Here is a 21,734-nt window from a genome sequence, read left to right as displayed (position 1 = left end):
CTTAAATAGAAGCTTATTCATCTGAAAGGAAGTTCTCCTAAGAATGCTCAGTGAACATGGATGAGTTTGAGCTAAGTGGGTATCAACACTCAGGTTCTGTTCCTAACTCCAACAGCTCTTTCTCTGTTTCATCAACTAGGTCCTATAGCTCCTTCTTCCTCCTAAGATGCAGTCCTTGGCTCAATTCTTTTCCTTCTTTTCCTCTAAATTAATTCATGTTCTCCTCTTCAGTCATCGTGTCTTTCAAGTTCCTTGAAGTAAAATCTCTGGCAACAGTTGCTTTCACTCATATGCCAGTCCTAACTGCTAGACTTTCCACCACCTCAAATACAGTTTTACTAAAACCAAAGTCATATGGAAGTTCCTCAAAATATTAAACAACACCAGCAACTCTACTTCTGGATACATAACCAAACAAAGTAAATGCAGGGCCTGGAACATATATTTTTACACCAGTATTCATAGTTGCATCATTCATAACAGTCAAAAGGTGGAAACATCCTACTGTCCATCAACAAATGAGTGGATAAACAAAATGTAGTACAGACATACAATGGAATATTTACCTTAAAAAAGAATAAAACTGAAAGTCCTAGCCAGAGCAATCAAGCAAGAGAAAAATAAAAGACATCCAAATTGGGAACGAAGAAGTCAAACTCACTTTTTGCAGACAATATAATTCTTTATATAGAAAAACCTAAAGACTCTATTAAAAAATAAAAAGACTATTAGAAACAATGAACAAATACAGTAAAGTTGCAGGATACAAAATCAATGTACAAAAATCCATTGCATTCCTATATACTAACAATGAAGCTTCAAAAAAGAAATGAAAAAAAAAGCAACAATTCCTTTTGCAACTGCAATAAAAAGAATAAAATACCTAGGAATATAAACTTAACAAAGGATGTGAAGGATCTATGCACTGAAAACTACAAGACATTATTTAAAAAAATTGAAGGAGACACAAAGAAATGGGAAGATATTCTGTGTTCGTGGATTGGAAGAATCAACATAGTTAAAATGGTCATGTTACCCAAAGCAATATACAGATTTAATGCACTCCCCATCAAAACCTAATGTCACGTTCTAAAGTAACAGAAAAAAAATCATCAGTTGTAGAGAACTACAAAATACCCTGAATAGCTAAAGCAATGCTGAGAAAAAAAGAACAAAGCTAGAGGTATTACACTCCCTGACTTCAAATTATATTACAAAGTAACAATAATAAAAACAGCATGGTATTGGCAGAAAAACAGACACACAGACCAATGGAAGAGAATTGTTCTCAATTCTCTCAAATAAATAAACCCATATATATATGAGCAAATAATTTTTGACAAAGAAGCCAAAAACATACAATGGAGAAAAGAAAGCCTCTTCAATAAGTGGTACTAGGAAAATTGGAAAGCCACATGCAATAGAATAAAACTAGACTGTTATCTGTCACTGTACACCATAATTAACTCTAAATAGATGAAAGATCTAAATATAAGACCTGAAACAACAAACTGCATAGAAGAAAGTATAAGTACTAAACTTATGAACCTTGATCTTAGATAGAATTTTATGAATTTGACCTCAAAGGCAAGAGAAGTAAAAGCAAAAATAAATGAATGGAACTATATCAAACCAAAAGCTTCTGCATAGCAAAAGAAACTGTCAACAAAACAAAAAGGCAACCAACTGAATGGGAGAAGATATTTACAAACAACACCTCCAATAAGGGGATAATACCCAAAATATATAAAGAACTCATACAACTCAGCACACACACACACAAAAACAATCCAATTAAAAATGGGCAGAGGACTTGAACAGACACTTCTCCCAAGAAGACTACAAATGAGCAACAGACATATGAAAAGGTGCTCAACTTCACTACCTATTAGGAAAATCAAAATCACAATGAGATAGAACCTCACACCTGTTCGAATGGCTATTATCAATAAGACAAGTAGTAACAAGTGTTGGAGAGGTTGTGGGTAAAAAGGAACCCTCATATACTGCTGGTGGAAATGCAAATTTGTATAGCCACTATGGAAAACAGTATGGAGGTACCTCAAAAAATTAATAATAGAACTACCCTATGACTCAGTAATCCCTCTTTTAGGTATCTACCCCATAAATTTGAAAACATTTATTCACAAGGATATATGTACCCTTATGTTCACAGCAGCATTATTCGCGGTGGCCAACACTTTCAAAGTGTTCTTTGAAAGATGACTGGATAAAGAAGATGTAATACATATATACAATGGAATACTACATAGCCATAAGAATAGATGAAATATTGCCATTTGCAACAACATGGATGGATCCTGAGAATATCATGCTAAGTGAAATAAGTCACATAGAAAAAGTAAAGACCCATGTGATTTCACTCATATGTGGGATATAAAACTGAAAGCACCAAACAAACAAAAACTCATAGACACAGACAACAGTTTAGTGGTTACCAGAGGGAAAAGGGGAAAGGAATATGGTAGAAAAGGGTAGGGGAAATCAAACATATCATGACAAAAGATTTGACTTTGAGTTGCGAACACACAATGCAATTAACAGATGATGTTTTATAGAATTGTACATTCGTAATCTATATAATTTTATAAACCAATGTCACCCCAATATATTTAAATAAGTCAGTCAGTCAGTCAGTAAGTAAATAAATAAATCAAAGGAATAAAATTCTGACACAGGCTATAACATGGATGAACCTTAAAGACATTATGCTATATGAAATAAGGTAGACACAAAAGAACAGGTATTGTATAATTCCATTTACATGAGGTACCTAGAATAGACAAATTCATAGAAACAAAAAGAATGGTGGTCACCAGGGAGAAAGAAATGAGGAGTTATTGTTTAACTGGCTGAGAGTTTCAGTATGAGAGGATAGAAATGTTGCAAAGATAGATGTTGGTGGTTGCACAACAATACCAATATTCATAATTCCAGCGAACTTTACTCTTACAAATGAATAAAATGATAATATTATGTTATCTACATTTTACCAAAAAAAGGTCATCTTCCGTTTTCTTCTCAAACTACCTTTTCCTAAATTCTCCTATCTCCATTATATCTTTCTCCATATTCACTCCGATATCCTCCACTCTTGTGATCCCCAAATATCAAGAATTCTTCCTCTGTCTCTCATACAACCAACATCCTCTACCATTCCCAATATCACCATTCCAATTTAGACCTTCACCTTTTCTTAACTAATCTCCAGACCTCTACTTTGCTGTTCTCCAAACCTCTACTTTGTTGTTCTTCCAATCTAACCTAGACACTGATTATCACAGCAAACCTCATAAAACATTTGTATCAATGAGACCCCTGCTCAAAAAGCCTGTCTATTTCCTAATTTTATGAGATAAATCCTTGTAGTCTGGCAGTTATAACACATTCATTCATCTACCTATTAGATAAATATTTATTGAAGGCCTACCATGTGTCAGACATTCACCTTGGGGTTTGGAATTTTGTAGTGTATAAGACAAAAATCACTGCCTCATGGAGCTTCATTCTAATGGGAAGACATGAACAATAAATAAAATGTAAGTCTTAAAAGGTGACTATAAATACTACAGAGAAAAATAGAGCAGGGAAAGAGAGAGTAGGGCACAAAGGAGAAAAGTCTATTTTCATCAGCTTGCCAGGGAAGGCCTCATTGAGAACACAATATTTGAAAAAGACCCAGAGAAGAAGAGGGCATGAGCCAAGAAGACATCTAGAGAAAGAACAAGAATAAAGCTCTTGAGACAAGAGCAAGGCTGGTAGGAAGTACAGCAATGAGGTTAATGTGGCTGAAGCTGAGTGAGCAAAGAGGAGAGTACCAAGAGATGAGGTTAGAGAAGTAACGGTGATGCACTGGGCAGACTGGGTGAAGCTGGCAGTTCATAGTAAGGATGTGACTTTTCTCCTGAGTTAGATAAGAAGTCATTCTGAGCAGAGCAATATCATGAATTGACTTATATTTTCAGTGGATCACACTGGCTGCTGAGTGGAGAACTCATTTTAAAAGGCTTAAGACTGGAAGCAGGAAGACCATTTAATAGAATATCATAATTAACAAGGCGGGAGATGATGTGGCTTGGAATAGAGTAGTAGCAGTCCACATGAAAGAAGTAGGCAGACTATGGATATATTCTGAAGGTAGAGCAAACAGGATTTGCTTACAAACTAGATATGGAATGAAAGAGAGAAGGCAGTTAAGGAAGACAACAAGGTTCTTTGCCTACATTCTTGGAAGAATTGTGCTATTATTAATGAGTTTGGAAGGCTGTAAGAGAAATAGGTTGGGAGATGGGAGGGAATCCAACAGTCACTGAGATATTGAGTGGGAAGCTGAATCCCTAACAATCTTTCTATCTCTACTTTTGTCTACTTCACACACACAAACCCAGCTGGTATTTTCAAACTTATGAAACGTAGGTTCACGTTATTAAACATACTGTGTGCTGAGCACTATATCTATATTCTTTGCGACTACGGTGGGATAAAATAACAAGGTATTAAGCAAGGCGTTTGCTTGTTTTACCAACCTGTGTTTCTTTGTACCCATTACCTCTCTCTAACACTAAGAAAACAGCATATGCCCTGCCCTCAGGATACACTATGCAGAGAGGATATTAATGTCACAGATGCATTTTCTTTACCTTTGAACTTCAGTAGACTTTATTGATCTTTGACAAATAGAACTGCTTGAGGAGAATCATGCTTAGCCAATGTCCACTGCCTCATACAGGGATCCACCCTCTGTCCTCTGGGAAAGGAGCGGGGTTAAGGGGTGAAGAACAGAGTGGAGTAGAGACTGAGAGAGAACTAGATAGTAAGCAGAGAGTAATGGACCCAAGTGACCCTGTGACTTGCCCTCTTCTAGAACTAGAACACTTGCAGGGTGAGGTGTTGATGGTGATAAAATGCAAGATGTGATAAAATGCCAGATGAGATTAATGGTGGTGTGTGGCTCAAACCAGATTGTAGCCTTAGGAGACCTCTAGCCGTAAATAGAAGCCCCGTGTCCAGCATGTTGGAGAAGCAAGAGCTGAGCTCAAGGTTGAGGCAGATGAGTCCACAGCATCCCAGTATGGGGAAAGAGCACTACAGTAATACCAAGTCCCCAAGAACAGGCATGGAAGGGCCAAGAGAAGATCATGAACTTAAGCAGCTTATGGTCAACAAGCTTGAGAGAAGCAAGAGTTTCCAGAACATGAAAAGTTGGACGAAAGTTAGACAAACACGCCCCCCACCCCTAGGACTTAAATGCCCCACGAGAATGTTGGAGGAGTGAAAGTAGGTCTGATCTTTAAATTGAAATTATCTTAAACTTGTATGTAACTCATTTATAGAAAATGAATTTATCATTTACCCCAAGAAGACTGAGAACAATCCATAAAGCAGACAACTAATCGAAGATTAAACCATCTGCCATTAAGAAGGCAGGAGACTGAGAATCAAAAATTAATTCAAGTTATAGAAATAAAGGAAATTACATCTCCGAAAGTCTCAATCTGAGACCTTTTCCATTACCGTACTTAAATCTTACAATATCTGCAGTAGTCCAAATAAAAGCTCCAAAGACATCGGGCCCCTCTCTGGAACCTGTAAATGTTACCTTATATAGGAAAGCTTTTGTAGATGTCATCACCTTGAAAATATTGAGATGAGAAAATTGTCCAGAATTATCCAGGTGGGCCCTAAATTCAAACATAAGTATCTTTATGAGAGAGAGACAAAAAGAGATTTGACACAGACAGAAAAGAAAAGGGCAATGTGACCACAGAGGCAGAGACTCAAGTGATACGGCCACAAGCCAAGGAATGATGGCAGCCACCAAAAGCAAGAAGCAGCAAAGAATGGATTCCTCCTAAATCCCCCCTAAAAAGTGTGACCCTGCTAACTCCCTGATTTCAACCTAGTGAAACCAATTCTGGACTTCGCCTCCAGTACTGCTAAAGATTACATTTCTGTTGTTTTAAGCCACCAGATTGGTAGTAATTTGTCGCAGCGGCCTTAAGAAACTAACACAATACTCAAATGAGCAAGTTTTATCTCCATTTTACAGAAAATGAAACTGAAGAGCCAACATTCAGGACATGAATGGCAGTCATGTGTCTGGCCTCAAGTCGATGTTCTTTCCTCTGCAGAGCATTGCCTCTGCCCCCTGGCCCTCTGCTGAGTCTATTTATATCCTATCCATTCTTTCTGTATCAGCTAAAATCTCTCTCATTTTCTGCAGTTCTCATGTTTCAATTGCCTCAAATTTCTTTATTTTGAAATGTGTTCAATAAATACTTGCTAATTAAGTGAAAATAAACAGTTTTAGTGGAAGGGGGAAGAAAATAATGGGAAAGATTTCCAATTATGTCAATCTTAACCCTACATGAAAGTAACACAAATCATATGAATTTGGACACATCAAAAAAGAAAGTAAAACTTAAAGGGTAAAAAAACACCAAGCTCCTATGTACGGATATGACAAATGTGCAACAAAAGAAGAACTAGCATAATATCTGTGATCACCAAATAAGCGGCAGTAAAATCAGGGTTTTTGTTGACTACATGCAAGTAAAACTAGAAATGAAAACTAAAGATATGTTATGTACAGAAAATTTCATAGAAATATAATACCAAATGTTTAAATAATGTAAGTTCTAACCTTATGAAAATGTACTGGTAATCTTAAGAAAAACTTATTTAAATAAAACTAGCAAAAACTGGAGTATGTGAAAAGTACAAGACATATTTTCCATTCCTTCAAAGACTTCTGGTCCTATTTATTGAAAATTCAGATAACATATAAGAAAGCAGATAAAGTTCAGAGAATCAAATGCAGCCACAGGTTCTTACTTCATATACTCATCTGGTAATAGAGATAAAACTCTCTTATTAGAGAATCTGGCATCTTAAAATTATATTATGTTAAAATAGTCTTTTAAAATGTATGCATCCCCATTCCAATTTGGATGTACTGTGACATATAATCCCCCAACTAAGTCTCATTACGTTCAAAGGATTAATGTTACAATAATCCAAATAACCCAAAGAAGCATAACTGATGATCAGTTAATCACATCTTACAGAAAATTAGTGGTTTTTTAAAAGGCAGATATCTAACTAAATGCAGACCTTAATAGGGGAAAGGTTCAATATGAGGATGCAAAATGCCTAAATGGATTACTTTGAGAGAAAAAGAAAAATGCTTAAAAGAAAAGGGAGAAGTTACTAAAGACCACCTTTGTTTTGCCTAGGCATAGGATATCATCACTAAGACCTAAGAAAGGGAAAAACAAAACAAAATACTAGTCTACATGGCTTATAGTACTTTCTCTTGATTCTTCTTTAACCCTATTCTAAAACCAAGCAGATTTTTAACCAATTAAGTAATCTTACTAAGCAATTTCTATTTTTTAAAAAGCAAAAAGAAACAAATCAATTCTATAACCAGGGGCTCTTTGCTGCAACATTTGAAAACAGTGATATTAGAAACTATCACCCAGAATGAACTCAGATACTTTCTCAGTTACCATTTGAGAAATGACCCCAGGTAATCTTCACATAGATTCATCATGATTATCTTAAAGACCTTATTTTTAAAACTTCATAAATCTATCTAAAATAATACATTAAAATATATTGTCAAAACTTGAAAGATATATCTATTTTTTAAAACTTTTTTGATTTAAGAAAAAAAAGTATATTTTAGGCATTGGAAAGTGGATTACAATGATCAATATCCCTCCTTTGTAGGTAGAAAAATAAGAAAGAAACCCTCTAAAATCACTTCAACATAGCAACTAAAAAGGAGGAAAAAAGAAAGCCTCCAAAAGAGTTTTTAAAATCTTTTTTTAAAACAAAAACAAAAGGTTCATATAGCTTTAAATTTAATTTTTGTTTCTGACAGATCGGTGAAGTCTTAGAGTTACAGAATGAAATATTACCGAATTATGATAACTACATATAATTCCATTTTCTATTAAATTTTCAGAAACTTTTTCTTTAAAGAAAAAAATGAAAAGAGAGAAGAAAGAAGTTTCTTCTGAAACTGTTGATTTAACCTCAAAGTCTTTTAAAAAACCTCAATCCTCCCAGTATGGAAAGTGTTCACCTGTGACCTTCTGCCCGGATTCCTTCACCGAATCTACTAAAAGTACGGCATGGGGCTCAAATAGAAACCTGAGTCCCTACTCTTCTCATCACTTGATAAGAGAAGAAACAAGAGTGGCTTTTACCTCTAATTCACCCAGAAAACAATTTTTTGTATACCTTTGTTATAGGAAACTCCAGGAGACAAATGATCCTTGTACTTTCTGTCCTAGATAGAAACTACATACATTTTGTCAATCTTATTTTCAGATAAAAATGAACAGCCTCTGATCAAACAAAACAAAAACTGGAGAAGCAAAAAATAAAACAGGGCTCAATTTCTAAAAGGTTTCTTAACCTAAGAAAACTATTTAATACTAGCAAGATCCCCCAGAAAATTGCCACCGCCAAATTCAGCTCGATAAGAGGAAAACCTTGACACTCCAGCTTAATGGGTATAAAGACCTTGTGGATCATTCTTCAAATTGAAATAGTCCTCATATTAACTCAGATTCCACAATCACAACCTATATTCATAGAAAGCCTTATTTTTCCTCAAGAGTTTGCATATATATTATCTCAACCCGAAGAGCTTAGAAACAGCTTCCATAAATTGGAAGTTACCTAATGCATCTGTTAAGGACTCAGTAAATTTCCACCTGGGCTTGGCATGTGATTTCTTTGGTTTCTCTTGCAAATCTCTTTCTTCTATGTACGTTGTAATCCATCCTAATTGATATTGCAAATAATCCTGCTTGCATAGCCTTATACCAATTTCTTGTCCAAATGTGTTTGATTCCCACACCCACCTATAGCATGTACTTGTGGGAGCATTATTCCCCAGGACACAATTCAGCACTCACTCCTAGTGCTTCTTGCACCACTCTGCTACTTTTGGGATTTGCAATTTCCTAATGAATGCATGAGAACGGGTGGTGCCAGTAAATATCCTGATTGTCTTAAGGAACAGTTTCTAAGCAGCAGAAGTCTGTGCCCAGGGCCTAGGTATATAGCAGGGACAGATGTATCTCCCCACCTGCTCTCAGATGGAAAGGACAACTCTGTTTCATAAGGCCGAGTATGGGATGCCTCCAACTGCTTTTCTCTGTCACTAGGTTAGCTGTCACACAGCTGAGGGTTTTCATCTTACTTTGTTTATACAGGTATTTACAGGAAACAACTAGTGGTTATATGTTATGGACACTTTTAACTAAAATTCCAAGTAAGCCTTAGAAGATGCATAATAGGGACCAGGTAAAGATGGTCAAGAAAGGACTTCCTGAGGATCTTAACGGCATGGGCAAGCAAAGCAAGGTGTAGAAATCATAGTGTATGTGGGCAACTACAGATGGTTCTCTAATATATAAACTAGAGGAGGGAGGGATGAGACACAAGTCTGGAGAGAGGAGGGGTGGTCAGTTCACAGGCGCTACAAGTCCTGAAAAGGACACTGGACCCTCACGTAAAAGGAGAATCAGGCCTGCATGCAGATGAATAACTCTGGTATAACCAGAGGCAAGAGGAAGAGTTGTAAGACTAAAGGAATACCCAAGGAGAGAGATGGTAAGACTTGAACTTAGGCTATAAGGATAAGTACTGAGAAAGAAAAACCAGCTGGACCAGGAGGCAGATTTAGTGTGCTCCAACCTTAGTGTGCTACTAGGGCACCATGTCTCCTCACAGATCAGGTCAGGGCTACAGAAGTCTCCGTAGAGAAGGTAGCACAGTGCCACATGTCCTGAAGGCTTCACAGGTATTTCTCCTGGTGATGAGGCTGGTGGGTTCCAAACAGCACAGAAAGAACAACTACATATCAGCTCCAGGTAAGAGAAAAAACACTTGAGCTTATTTTGTAAAAAAGGAAAAAAGTGAAGGAGCAGCTTCAAAGCAGGTGGCTGTGAAGCGTTCCCTCGCCGCCGCTCTGCTTTTTTCTTGAAGAGATCCCGTGGATAGAGCTGCACACATAAAAACGGTATCATTAAAAGCCTCCAGTCATTCATTCTGCTTATTAAAGCCACTCCACAATGATATCAACAATGGAAATCTCAGCTGTCCCTAGCAATGACACTAAAATACAATTAGTTCCTCTTCCCGAGGAGTCTAGAGGAATGCGCTTGAGGTGTTGCGTTAATTGCCACCGCTTCATACCATGGCTTCAATTAGGAATCAAAATGGGAGCAGGACAAACATGGATCCCATTTAGTTGCAGAGGACTTAAAACTGAAGTTCCCCTCCCCCCACCTTCCTCTTAACAATGATTATGAAAGCAGAGGACTCTCATCTGGGGAACTACACTGACATCCAGTGGCTATGAAGTAAAACACAGCAGTAACAAAACCTAGCTTATTATATCATGAGAGAAGGGGAAATATTTGTTGACAGGCTGATATTTTAAATTTGATGTCTATAAAAATGTGTGTACAACTAGAACGCATAATAACACGATCCAAAATCAGGCAAATCAGTGATTTATAACAAAATCAGGATGTTTAGCTGCCTTCAATGATTTATTCCACCTATCAAAATTCTCAGCATTTTTTATTAATAATTATAATCAGAGGATATGAAATTTTGATATTGTATTCAAGGTTCCAGATAGCATATTACTGTTTAGGTTGTATATAAATTCAAGAACAAGTCATTTCCATTGTGATCCTCCTGCTTAGCCAAAACAAATAGCTGGCTCTGTTATAAAGAAAGCCAGGTTTGCATCAGTTTGATACCAACAACTTCAATATGACCTTGTTAAGAAGAGTTATCTGAAAATGTTCTGGAGGGTTCAGAATTTAAATTTATAGTATGTATGAGAAATAGAGATGGAGAGTGAAATAGAAAAACCAACCACAGAAGCTCATGAATATTTGAGGAGAAACCAACGTGCTTCCATGGAAAACGTATACATTTTAGAATCTGACAGGACTTAGATTTGTGCAATGTTTGACTCTGAGCAAGGTATTTCACCACCGAGTCTTTGCATTACTGTATGTGAAGATATTGAGAGCATCTATCAAGATTAACGTAAAACCCCTCATCACTCAGTGCCTTCCTTGTAAATAAAAGATAGACGTTAATAGTAGCAATCACATATGCATTCATAATAAAAATACTAAGATTTAAGTGTCCTTTGTCACAGAAAATATCACTCTGAAAAGACTCTAGATTCTACAAAACTACCATATTTTGAATGTCATGTGCTCCTCCTTCTGACTTTAGTAATTTGGAATAGGCTTTAATGGATCAGAAGCAATAACAGTAGCACAGCTACTAACAACATAGAACGTTTCTGAAACTTTCTCAAGCTTATCTTGGACATTAAAGTGAAACTAAAGTGCAGAAAAACTCTCAACTCTCATCTACCCCGTAAGTCAAAATGTTCTTGCCTATAAGGCTAGGGGATCTCGCAAACACTAAACCTCATAAATGTGCAGACTATGAGGTGAAGAAGGTACAACAGGGCATTTACAACTAGCAGAAACAAGAGATGGGCAAGGATCAATCCAGGAAGTCACAGGTGGTTTGATGTAAAAGAAAAACGAAGTTGCTTAGCCTCCAAAGGTCAAAACTTACATTTTGGCCTTCTTAGTATTATACTTGACAAACTAAATCAGATCATACTGCTCTCTGACTCAAAGACCTCCAATTTCCTCTCCACTCAGTGTGAAGGTCAAGTCTCCTCCATGGCCTATAAGACCCTCCATGAGGTGGCTCTGCAGCAGTACAATGAAGTCCCCTCCTGTTCCTTACACCTTACTGACTCCGAACACACAGGCCTCTTGGCCACCTCCTGAACAAAAGCATAGTGCTTCATCTGGGCCTTTCCGCTTAACGTTCCCTCTGTCTAGAACAGTGTTTTACTTAACTACAAAGCCTGCTGCTGTTGGCTTCAGGTCTCTACTCAAGTGCCTGTGTCAGGGAGGCCTTCCCTGGTCCCTCTACTTAAAGTATATCTGTCCCTCACTGCCCCCAACCACCAAAACTCTGTCCTTCTTCCCTGCCTTTTCTCCCCAGTGCTTATCATCACCTAAAGGACTATAAAATTTTAGTTATTCATCTTTCTCATCCCGCTAGAATGCAAATTCATAAGGGCGGTGCTTCTTTTCTATTTTGTTCATATGGTTGCCTCGGGAATCCACACATAAAATAGTTTTGGTAGAAAATAGTCAATAAATATTTGCTAAACTGTTTGAGGAAAGCAACACGGGAAGGCAGGGAGAGTTCCTAGTTTTTGTGAAGTTTGTAAAATGATTAAAAAAACTAAAAATACTCAGGATGTACTTTTTAGTGTACACGCACACAAAGAAGGTAGTCTACAAAAGTGAATACATACAATATATAATTAGAGATTATGTTAAAATAGAGAAACTAATAAACGTCATCTCAATATTATAAAATTATGAATAATATTGTTTACTTCTCGACATCTTTATTTCTCAGTTATTTACAATGAGCTTAATTATTTTCATACTAAAAGTATTTTTTAAAATAATAAGTACCACCCCCTCTCTTTTAGAAGTCTATTCACTGAAAATTCATTTATGTTAGTCAAAGAGAGGTTAAGAGTATTTCCTGAAAAATATACAGAGCTGACCTGCTGGTCACCACAGTTTTTGCGAACAGGTTGTCATTGGTTCTTTACATTAATAACACTCATAAAAGATTTACAAGTGAAAGTATCAGTGGTTCATTCTATTGACAAGAGCATCTATAGTTACATGACCCATTTAAAGGAGGGAAATCCCCTCTCATTCTTTTCATTCATTTTAAGATGCAAATGGAGAAAAAGTTACTTAATACCACTATTAGATTGAACAAAGACTGCAAGAGTTTTATAACCTGCAGACACAAATATTAAATGTATGTAAATAAACATATTGGTTTTATATCACATGCTGAGGAAGACCAATAGTGGCTATTCTGTTACTGTTAGATAAAGAAATGAAAGCTAGTAAATCAATTACACATTAGTATTTGGGTAGCATTAGTGACTGTGATTCTCCTGCTGTTTTAAAGAAATAACCTGAGTAAAAACAAAAAAGAACATAAAAGAGCTCTAGAACTAAATTTCTTTCTCATAAGCTTTGGTCTAATGCATGGCTGATGAAGCCATGAGAGAATTTTCTCACACATTTGATTTTATTTTAGTAGTTTACAGAAAATAATGAAGAAATTTATTTCTATTTGATTTCTAAAAGTTTGATTTAGTATGTAGCTCAAACTAATTCTCAATGTTCCATCTTTAGCCTCTACATTAAAAGCCTTGTATATTTTATTCCTTAATATAACTTGTAGTAGTTTCAGTGAAAACTGCTGTTTGATTTAGAGTAGATTTTTATTACTGAACTTCAAGCTATTTGTTAAAGATACATTATACTGACTATAACAATAACAAAAAAGATGTTTTAAAGTCTCCTCAAAGGAAAAATTTAAGAGTATAAAATAGGTAATTATATATTATGCTAATTAAGAGCTATATTCTGATAAGCATAAGTGAAACAGTTTAGAATATGGCAGGTACCTATTGAGAATTAGCACCATATTTCTAGAAGGTGAATTATTATGAACAGAAGTTAAATTAGTCACAAATGGCAATGAAGAAAGTATAGAGAGAGCTTTTTCTGCCCTAGGAAGGTGAGATAGTAAGTCACATTGGTCAGTATACCATACCTTTAGAATTTAGGTTTTCTAACTCAGCTGCCAAGATCAGCTGATACATTATTGTTCATCAACTATCAACTAAGGGTGGGGGAAGATGGACTGGGGTTCAAATCATTGTGGAGGCTGTCAAACTATAAACTTCTTTTTCACAGGCATCATTCTGTCTTCTTCCTGAGGTTCTGACACATTCTCCATTATATTCAACAGTCCTCAAATTAGAAGTACTGAAAACACTTTCTGAAGAGTTCATGAAATGCGAGTAGTTTTAAATACGTCACTTTCCAGAATCTTTTAAAAATGGATCCTCCCAAGAACACCTCTTTTCTGCCAATGTCATCTTTATTCCCTTTCATAAAACAAAGGCAAACCTCTTATCTGAACTGAACTTTACTTTGGCTATTGCTCTGAGGTATAAACCGTCTATGCATCAAACAAAGAGAACATTTTATATATTGCTAGCTAGCTTTGTAAGAAAGTGAGTGACATAAACTAGATATAAAATTCTCAATTCTTGACACAAATTGAAAAAAGTAATTCAGCTGTCACTGATAAATTATTTAAAATAACTGATGATTTATTACTAAAAGTTCTTTGACATATGATGCAAAGGAGTTTATGGTAGGCTAAATAATAGCTCCCAAAATATATCCACATCTTAATTCCTATAACCTGTGAATGTTACCTTTTTTGGCAAAAAATAAAAAAATAAAATAAGACTTTGCTTGGCCTTTTGAGCCATGCTTCTCTTGTTCAGGCCTGCTTCTGCGTCTGGAAGTGTACTTTCCCTTCTAATAAAACTTTTCTTTTCTACTGTTAAAAAAAAAAAAAAAAAAAGACTTTGCAGATATGATTGAGTCGAGGATCTTGAAATGAGGAGGTTATCCTGGATTATCTGGGTTAGCCCTAAATGCTACTGTTCTTATAAAAGAGAGGGAGAGGGAGATTTGACACAGACAGAAGAGGAGAATGCAGCATAAACACGGAGGTAGAGATATGAGTGATGCAGCAACTAGCCAAAGATGGGCACCTGCCACCAGAGCTGGAAGAAGGAATGGATTCTCTCCAAGAGAGCCCCTGGAGGAAATGCATTCCTGATGATACCTTCATTTCAACCCAAGAGCCAGTGATACTCATTTCAGACTTCTGGCTTCCAGAACTATGAGAGAATAAATATTTGGTTGTTTCAAGCGACCCAATTTGTGGTAATTTATTACAACAGCCACAGGAAACTAATACAGGATTCAAAGAACTGATGGCATTGCTATAACTCCTTTCTCCTCTACTTATTACAGGAACATGTTTTTCAACACTAATATCTGTAAAATATAAGAAAGGAGAGATAAAATTGTTGCCAATCCTGTCTCACCCTAATAGAAGAATGACACTTCCTTATTACTTATTAAAAGATATGGAAAAAAAAATAATCAAAACTCTCTACAGTTCATAATACAGAGATGAATTTCCAATAAAAAATGCTTTTAAAGATGTTACTCTTTATATTTATGACTAAAAAAAAATGTGAAGAAGTTACTTATTTCTTTAAGGAAAATTTAGGGTGTATGATCTCATAAAGAGAAACACCACCGTAGATACTCCTCATGTCTGCCCTACATGCAATTCAAAAAATAGTCTCAATAACAGCTTATTTTATTAAATTCTAAAAAAAGTTCATTGTGCTACTAAAAATTATCATAAAATTTACCTTTCCATCAATTTGGACTCAATGTTCTAGCTCCAAAATTCCCATAAATTATTATTTAAACAAAGAGGGATGGTAAATGTGTAATATTTCTATCCTTATTTCCATTTTGTTCTATTATTTTTATCCTCAACCACGAATAACAAAAACAAAAAAGAATAAAGAAAAGATCTGTTCATAATTTTTTTTCCAACTCTGGAGAAAATTTTTGCCACATGATCAAAACTATAAAGGACAGAAAAGCAATGATGTGACTATGACTGTATCCTTACCTAGACCTATGTGAGGCAGGTGCTCAAAAAGGGTCCAGCTGTGGTCATCAACGTAATGATTCTTCAGGATCAACAGCTGGCACACATCTCGGGCGGTTATGTCACTGGGTACCTCTAAAGCCCTGCTGGTTTCATCTTCACTGTATACTTTAATTACCTGTGTAGGTAGAAATAAGAAAATGAGCTAAAATATTCTATTACAAATATGATCATAGTAAGTCATCAAAATCAGTGGCTGAGCTGATTGCAAATTCTTTACACAGTTTCCTGTACAGCAAACTTATTTATACACTAAATGAATGTTACTTTTCCCAAGACTTTTTTATAACGTGTCAAAGTCACTTTGTCCAACAACTTCCACTATCTGCTGGTGGTCAATCACCATTTAATGTCCTTTCCCTAAGACTCTGCTAAGTATTAAAAAGCTAAGTATCTCTTTTCAATATTTTAAATTTTCATGCCATAATTAAATCCTGTAAATAATCCAAGTAACATGAATTATTTATTCCTGGATATACTCAAATAGTAAAAGCAATAAATAGAATCAGACATTTTGAAAAGATTTCTCCATTTCAGGCACAGAAGTTTTGCCGAAGACCTGCTAGATGTTCAAATCTTTTTTCTTTTCTCCTTCGCAATTAATTGTGCATGGGACTGTGTTTTTATCAATGGAATGTAAGCACACACAATGTTGCATTTCCAGACCTAGTCCATAAAAATCTCCCACATACTGTCCTCCATTCTCTTTCGTCACTCTCCCATTGAATGGAAATGAGTACAAGGACCTAGAGGAAAGGAAAACCATGGAACAAAAGGAGGCTTTGTCCCTGAATGACCACATGAAAGGTGCCCAACTAGAAACAGCCATTCAGTTCATTGACATGAACAAGAAATAAACTTTTATTATGTTAACTCACTGTGAATTTGTACTTATCTATTGGAGCAGTTATACTACCCTAAGTTATACAGAATTAGAGTTTCATATACAGCACTTCTCTCAACATTTACCAAGCTGTGCCTGGTGCCAGAATTTTCCCTATTAATTACATTATATTATAGATTAATTAAAATAATTATAAAAAGATAAATAGCCATGTCAATTTATAATAAGATAAATACACCCACTTAAAAGTAAGAAAATTCAACATATACAAAAACGCAGCCATTTGAACATTTTTAGTAATTTGGACGAAGGCAAATGAAAGTGATTTATCAATTCTGTCCTATGCATTTTTTTAAATTACACTTAATGACAGTGGAATGAAACAGTTGCTCTCTTACAACGACAGTGATATAAACTGGAGAATTATTTTGTACTCCTGTTGGAAAGTATTTATCGAAAGCATCAAAAGGTTCATTACTTTGATCCAGTGATTTCGGTTAGGCAAATTCTCTCAATAAGTCTATCCTAAATGTGGAAAATGAATGTAGGCATAGACATGTCCAGCAAAGCACTATCTATCTATAATTCTATCAACCTAAATATTCAACCATGAAAGCATGGTAAACTATATTCACAGAATGGAATACTATATGATCCTTATAAATGTTATTTTAAAAAATGATATGAAAACTTTAAAATTTTTTTAACTAAAATAAAATCAGGACCTAGAAGTATATGCTATGTGGTACTGTGCAAACTTACTTGTTGAATTTGGCTACCAGGCACCCACCCCTCTTCTAACAGTATTCTGGTTGCCTTTTACAGCATCACTTCTTTCCTCACTATAAGTCCTCGTGATTTGGCAGTTCCACCTTCAGCTAGTGACGGTGTACTGGAGCTGCTGGAATTGACTTGGAAGAACTGATTATTAAACATTTAGGAACTTTGCAAGCTAGGCATCTTGAAATCAGCCATGGTGAGAGTACGGATAGCAAAGAAATGGACAAATGCTACAAATAAGGCCTTTTTTAAAAAATTTCATTTTAGAGCCAGTTTTCCAGTGCACCACTGCCTCAGCTCCAGATAGAAGATATTATCCAGATTGATTCATCAGTATTCAGAATCCCCCTAGCAACAATGATTACTTCAGAGATGGGTAAATGATCTCATTAGAGCCAATCAGAGCCAATCCGGTATTTGCCCACACAGCCATATAGTGGGCTCTCTCTTCTGCTGGGCAGATGTAGGGTGATGCTGCCACTATTCACAAAGAGAAAGACTGGGAAAATGGGGCCCACATGGAATTAGGCATGCCAAGTTCTAAGAGTCCTGAGAATATCGTTGAGCTCCTAGATCGAGGAGCATTTGAATTCTTTGTGTTTTTATCATATGTGTCCTATGAGGCCATAAGCTTCTAATAGTAACACCTTCCTATTTATTTCCTTTGTTATAGCCATGGAGCCCTTCAATTCATTCTCCATATTGCTAGCAGAATAAATTTTATAACAGCCAATCCAATCAGGTCACTCTGCTAGTAAAACTCTTCAGTGGCTCTTCATTGTCCTAACTCAAGCAGCTCATTATGTTTATTAAGATGCTGTGTAAGGTATAGGTCCTTTGCTAAGTGTTTTAATATAAACCTGTCACAGACAGAGATGTTTGTTCTCTTCAGAGAGCTTAAAGTCTAGCAGGGAAAGCAGTACTGAAAACAATAATTATAAAGTAGGCCATAAAAGTGCAGCATGTCACTAAATTATAAAAGGGGGGTTAGAGAAGGCCCAAAAAATTTCCGTGAAAAAATAACATTTAAGCCAAGACCTGAAGGAGGAGTGGACAGTAGCTAGGCAAAGAGAGGGTAAGAGCATTTCAGGCTAAGGGAACAGAAGCTGTGCAAAGTCCCTGGGACTAAAAGGAACTCAACAGGTTCTAAGAACTCAGAGGAGTCAGGGATGGCAGGAGCAGCAAACAGGGAGCACGATCCTAAGGAAACTGAGTAGTAAGCATGATGGTGGTGATAGGGATGTAAGAGCCTAAGTTCAAAACTGACTTGAGAATCATTGAGCTTATAGGTGCTAAACAAACTCATGGACGTAGATACATCTGACAAGGAAGAAAAAAAAAGGACAAAGAGCAAAAGAGAATCTAGGACTGAACCCTAAGAAATTCCAATATTTAACAGTGAGTTAGAGGCAAAAAAAAAGGGAAAAAAAAAAAAAGCCTGAAAGATAAAGTGAGGTGGAAAGAGAACCAGGGAAGTAGGACCTCATGGAATAAAGTCCAAACTCTTTAGCATGCACGCTACACTCCCTAGCATACCAGGCAATGGAACAGGTCACTCTGTATCTTAGCCAAACAGGACAACACTTGTAACCCATTCTTTCTTAGCTGCATATAAGGTATCCTCTACTTAGAATCAATGCTCTAACCATCAACAACATGATTTACTTGGCAAATCCCTACTCACCATTTGGTCTCAGCTTTCATGGCACTTCCTCTGGAAGGTCTTCTCTGACTACCCATAGCTTTGTAATAATATGTGCCTCTTATATGCTCAAAGTGTTTCGCACATTAAGTATCTTCTGAATACTTGGAGACTTTAATTTAAAAAATATTCTGTCACAAAGTATAGGAGTAATTAAATTTTTATGTTCAGGAAATTAAAATTCTTCTCAATGAGCAACAGATATATGGTTTTTCATATAAATCAGCCCTGGTAAGAATCGACACATTATTGCTATTAGTGGACAGTTCTGAGTTATTAAGGTCATCGAGGCACCCATAAAGTTAGATGAAAAAGATCATGAAAATACACTGTCAAAATCAGATGTGATTGAGTTTTCATTTTGGTTCATTTATTTTGTGGTTAATATATGTAGTTCACTAAAATCCCAAGATCTGTTTGGAATCTCAGTGTCTCCCATGATTGCATCTGAGTAGGCTATTGTTAAGTGTGTACTTTCAGTATCTGTATCTGTGCTAGACAACTGGTGGGATTCTAAAGGATGCTATCTACTCTATACCATGCTGCTGTGGTTAATGACTGGGTCAAGCACTGGTAGGTGCTCCTGCCAAAAGCAATGAGAAGACAACCACACCTAAGAAGGTAAGAGCCAGCCCTGGCGCTGCTCCATCATGTGAGGCAATGATGAGCCACTAATTAAGTTCCCTCCAAGACCAGCTACACATTCCATGCCAAGAAATGGGGGAATTGGGAATGGCCTAGAGGCTGCTCTTAAGGTTCCCTGTACTTGACTACCCCATGTTTTCTTATAGTAATCTCCCATTACTTAGGGTAACAGAAGCATGCCTCTTATTTTTTATGCTTTATCTTTTATATCAGAGGGTCTAAGAAAACGAAATACTGGAGACATTCTGAAGCTTAAGCCAAATTCAAGAGAGGGCAAGAATAGACAGAGAGGTAAACAGGGAATTTTAAAAAGCTATCTAACCAATCAGGAAAGTCATTATTTTCTTCACACTATGTCGCTGCAAATTTGAAAGAAATAAGTTGCTATGAATCGAGATACATAAATTTAGAAGGGCTAGGCCAATTTAAATTTCTGGACTTGGGTACGTGTATTTATTTTTAAAATAAATAACACCCAATGAGAGAAAAACTTAATACCTTTGTTGGAGCTCCATTTCAAACTTTTATTTTAAAAAAATCCTATTTAATGTTAACGTTTGTTCAAAATACACATTCACCTATGAATGGCAAAATTATCTTTTGGTTGATACTCCTCAGCAGAAAATCTCTGTCAATTCTTAGATCTATTCAGTAATTATGAAAAATCCTTATACTACTGAAAGGGATGCCTCTGTTAAAAGTCTTTTTTATTTCTATCTAGTTCTCCTTAAAATTTAGGAAAAAGGAAATGTTAATCTAAGCCTTAACTCTCTAGCAGAGTTGAGTATGCCTCTTGCCAAGGTATTATTACACTAAAACTTCTATTTAAAAAAAAAAAAAAAAAGTCAAGTCATCAGAAAAGCTACATGATTAGTATAGATTAAAACTTAAGTTAAAAACTTTTGTGATCATGTAAAAACCAAAGAGCAGAACTATTCTGAAGAATCATTAGAGCAAAATACTGGTATCCTGTTTCCTCCATATACTGAGAGGTAAAAAAGATCTGATAATCATGTCATTATGCTGCTCAGTAAAGAGATACATTTCTAGCTCAGTGGCCCAAATTCTCAACTTATTTTATAAAGTAAAAAAATAGGGTGAGAAGAATATTTATCATGTCAATTTATTTACAAGATCATTTGAAATTGTACACGAGCAGAAAGAAATCCCACCTGGGCCATACAGAATAGAAATTTTCTTTGTGAGTACTTGACTAACAAGAGAGACATGCACTGATAAGGTCTGTCTATAACATCCCCACCAGCATAAACAGAAAGAGCACCCAAGGACAGCCAACAGTGTACACACAGGCTGTGTTTAGAAAGCCCTTCAGTGTCGCTGAAATTCTGACAATCAGATAGCCATGGCCTTTGGAGTGATTTACAGCTTCAAAAACTGCTCTTGGAGCATATGGTATGAGCAATGAAAATGTACTACACAGACACAACAGCCCCTGCAGGGGGTTTGCTGGAATGTGGGTAGAACAGATTTCTGTTTTGGCCGACATCTTTATCAAGTCAGTTTATACACTTCATACCTCAAACCTCCTAGACTGCCCTCCATAAAAAGGAAGTGGAGGCAAGAGATAAAAAAAATTAACATAACCTATTTTTAAAATAGTAGACACAACAATGTTCAAATACAGAGACAGCAAGAACTGGCTAACTTTTCAGTAAAAGGCTTGAGTCCTCTAAAGCCTTGAGACTAAAAGAGACAAAATATTTAAAATATAAAACAAAGGCCATTTCTGAAAAAATAAAATAAAGAGATCAAGTTTGAAAGTCAATTCAATATATAACACTTTGCCCCCAAAGCACACCCAGTATTTATCTCTACCAACACTGGCAATTCTGATTCTCAGAACAGAGTATATGGAAAACCTTAAGAAAGCACTGGGCAAGGGCTAAATAGTCAGCCTTTCTCCTCCTGATTGTGGACTCCAGGAGTGTGATGGCAAGGAATAGCCAGGTCTTTTTCCAACCTGGTTCATACTAGGATATTCAAAAA

The 21,734-nt window shown here is 36.1% G+C and overlaps 1 protein-coding gene across 2 annotated transcripts in view; it reads right to left on the bottom strand.

Annotated features, from left to right (window-relative positions):
- GRB14 (growth factor receptor bound protein 14) overlaps positions 1–21,734 on the bottom strand; it is a 113,134-nt gene that overhangs the window by 26,851 nt on the left and 64,549 nt on the right. For both annotated transcript variants that reach the window (XM_011358389.2, XM_011358395.2), the window contains one exon: positions 15,718–15,874. In XM_011358389.2, the coding sequence (XP_011356691.1) occupies positions 15,718–15,874 (157 nt within the window). The remainder of the gene's footprint in view (positions 1–15,717; positions 15,875–21,734) is intronic.

The sequence above is a fragment of the Pteropus vampyrus genome, unplaced genomic scaffold, assembly GCF_000151845.1.
Source record: "Pteropus vampyrus isolate Shadow unplaced genomic scaffold, Pvam_2.0 Scaffold2, whole genome shotgun sequence".
Lineage (NCBI taxonomy): Eukaryota > Metazoa > Chordata > Mammalia > Chiroptera > Pteropodidae > Pteropus > Pteropus vampyrus.
This window is presented reverse-complemented; position numbering and strand designations above follow the sequence as displayed.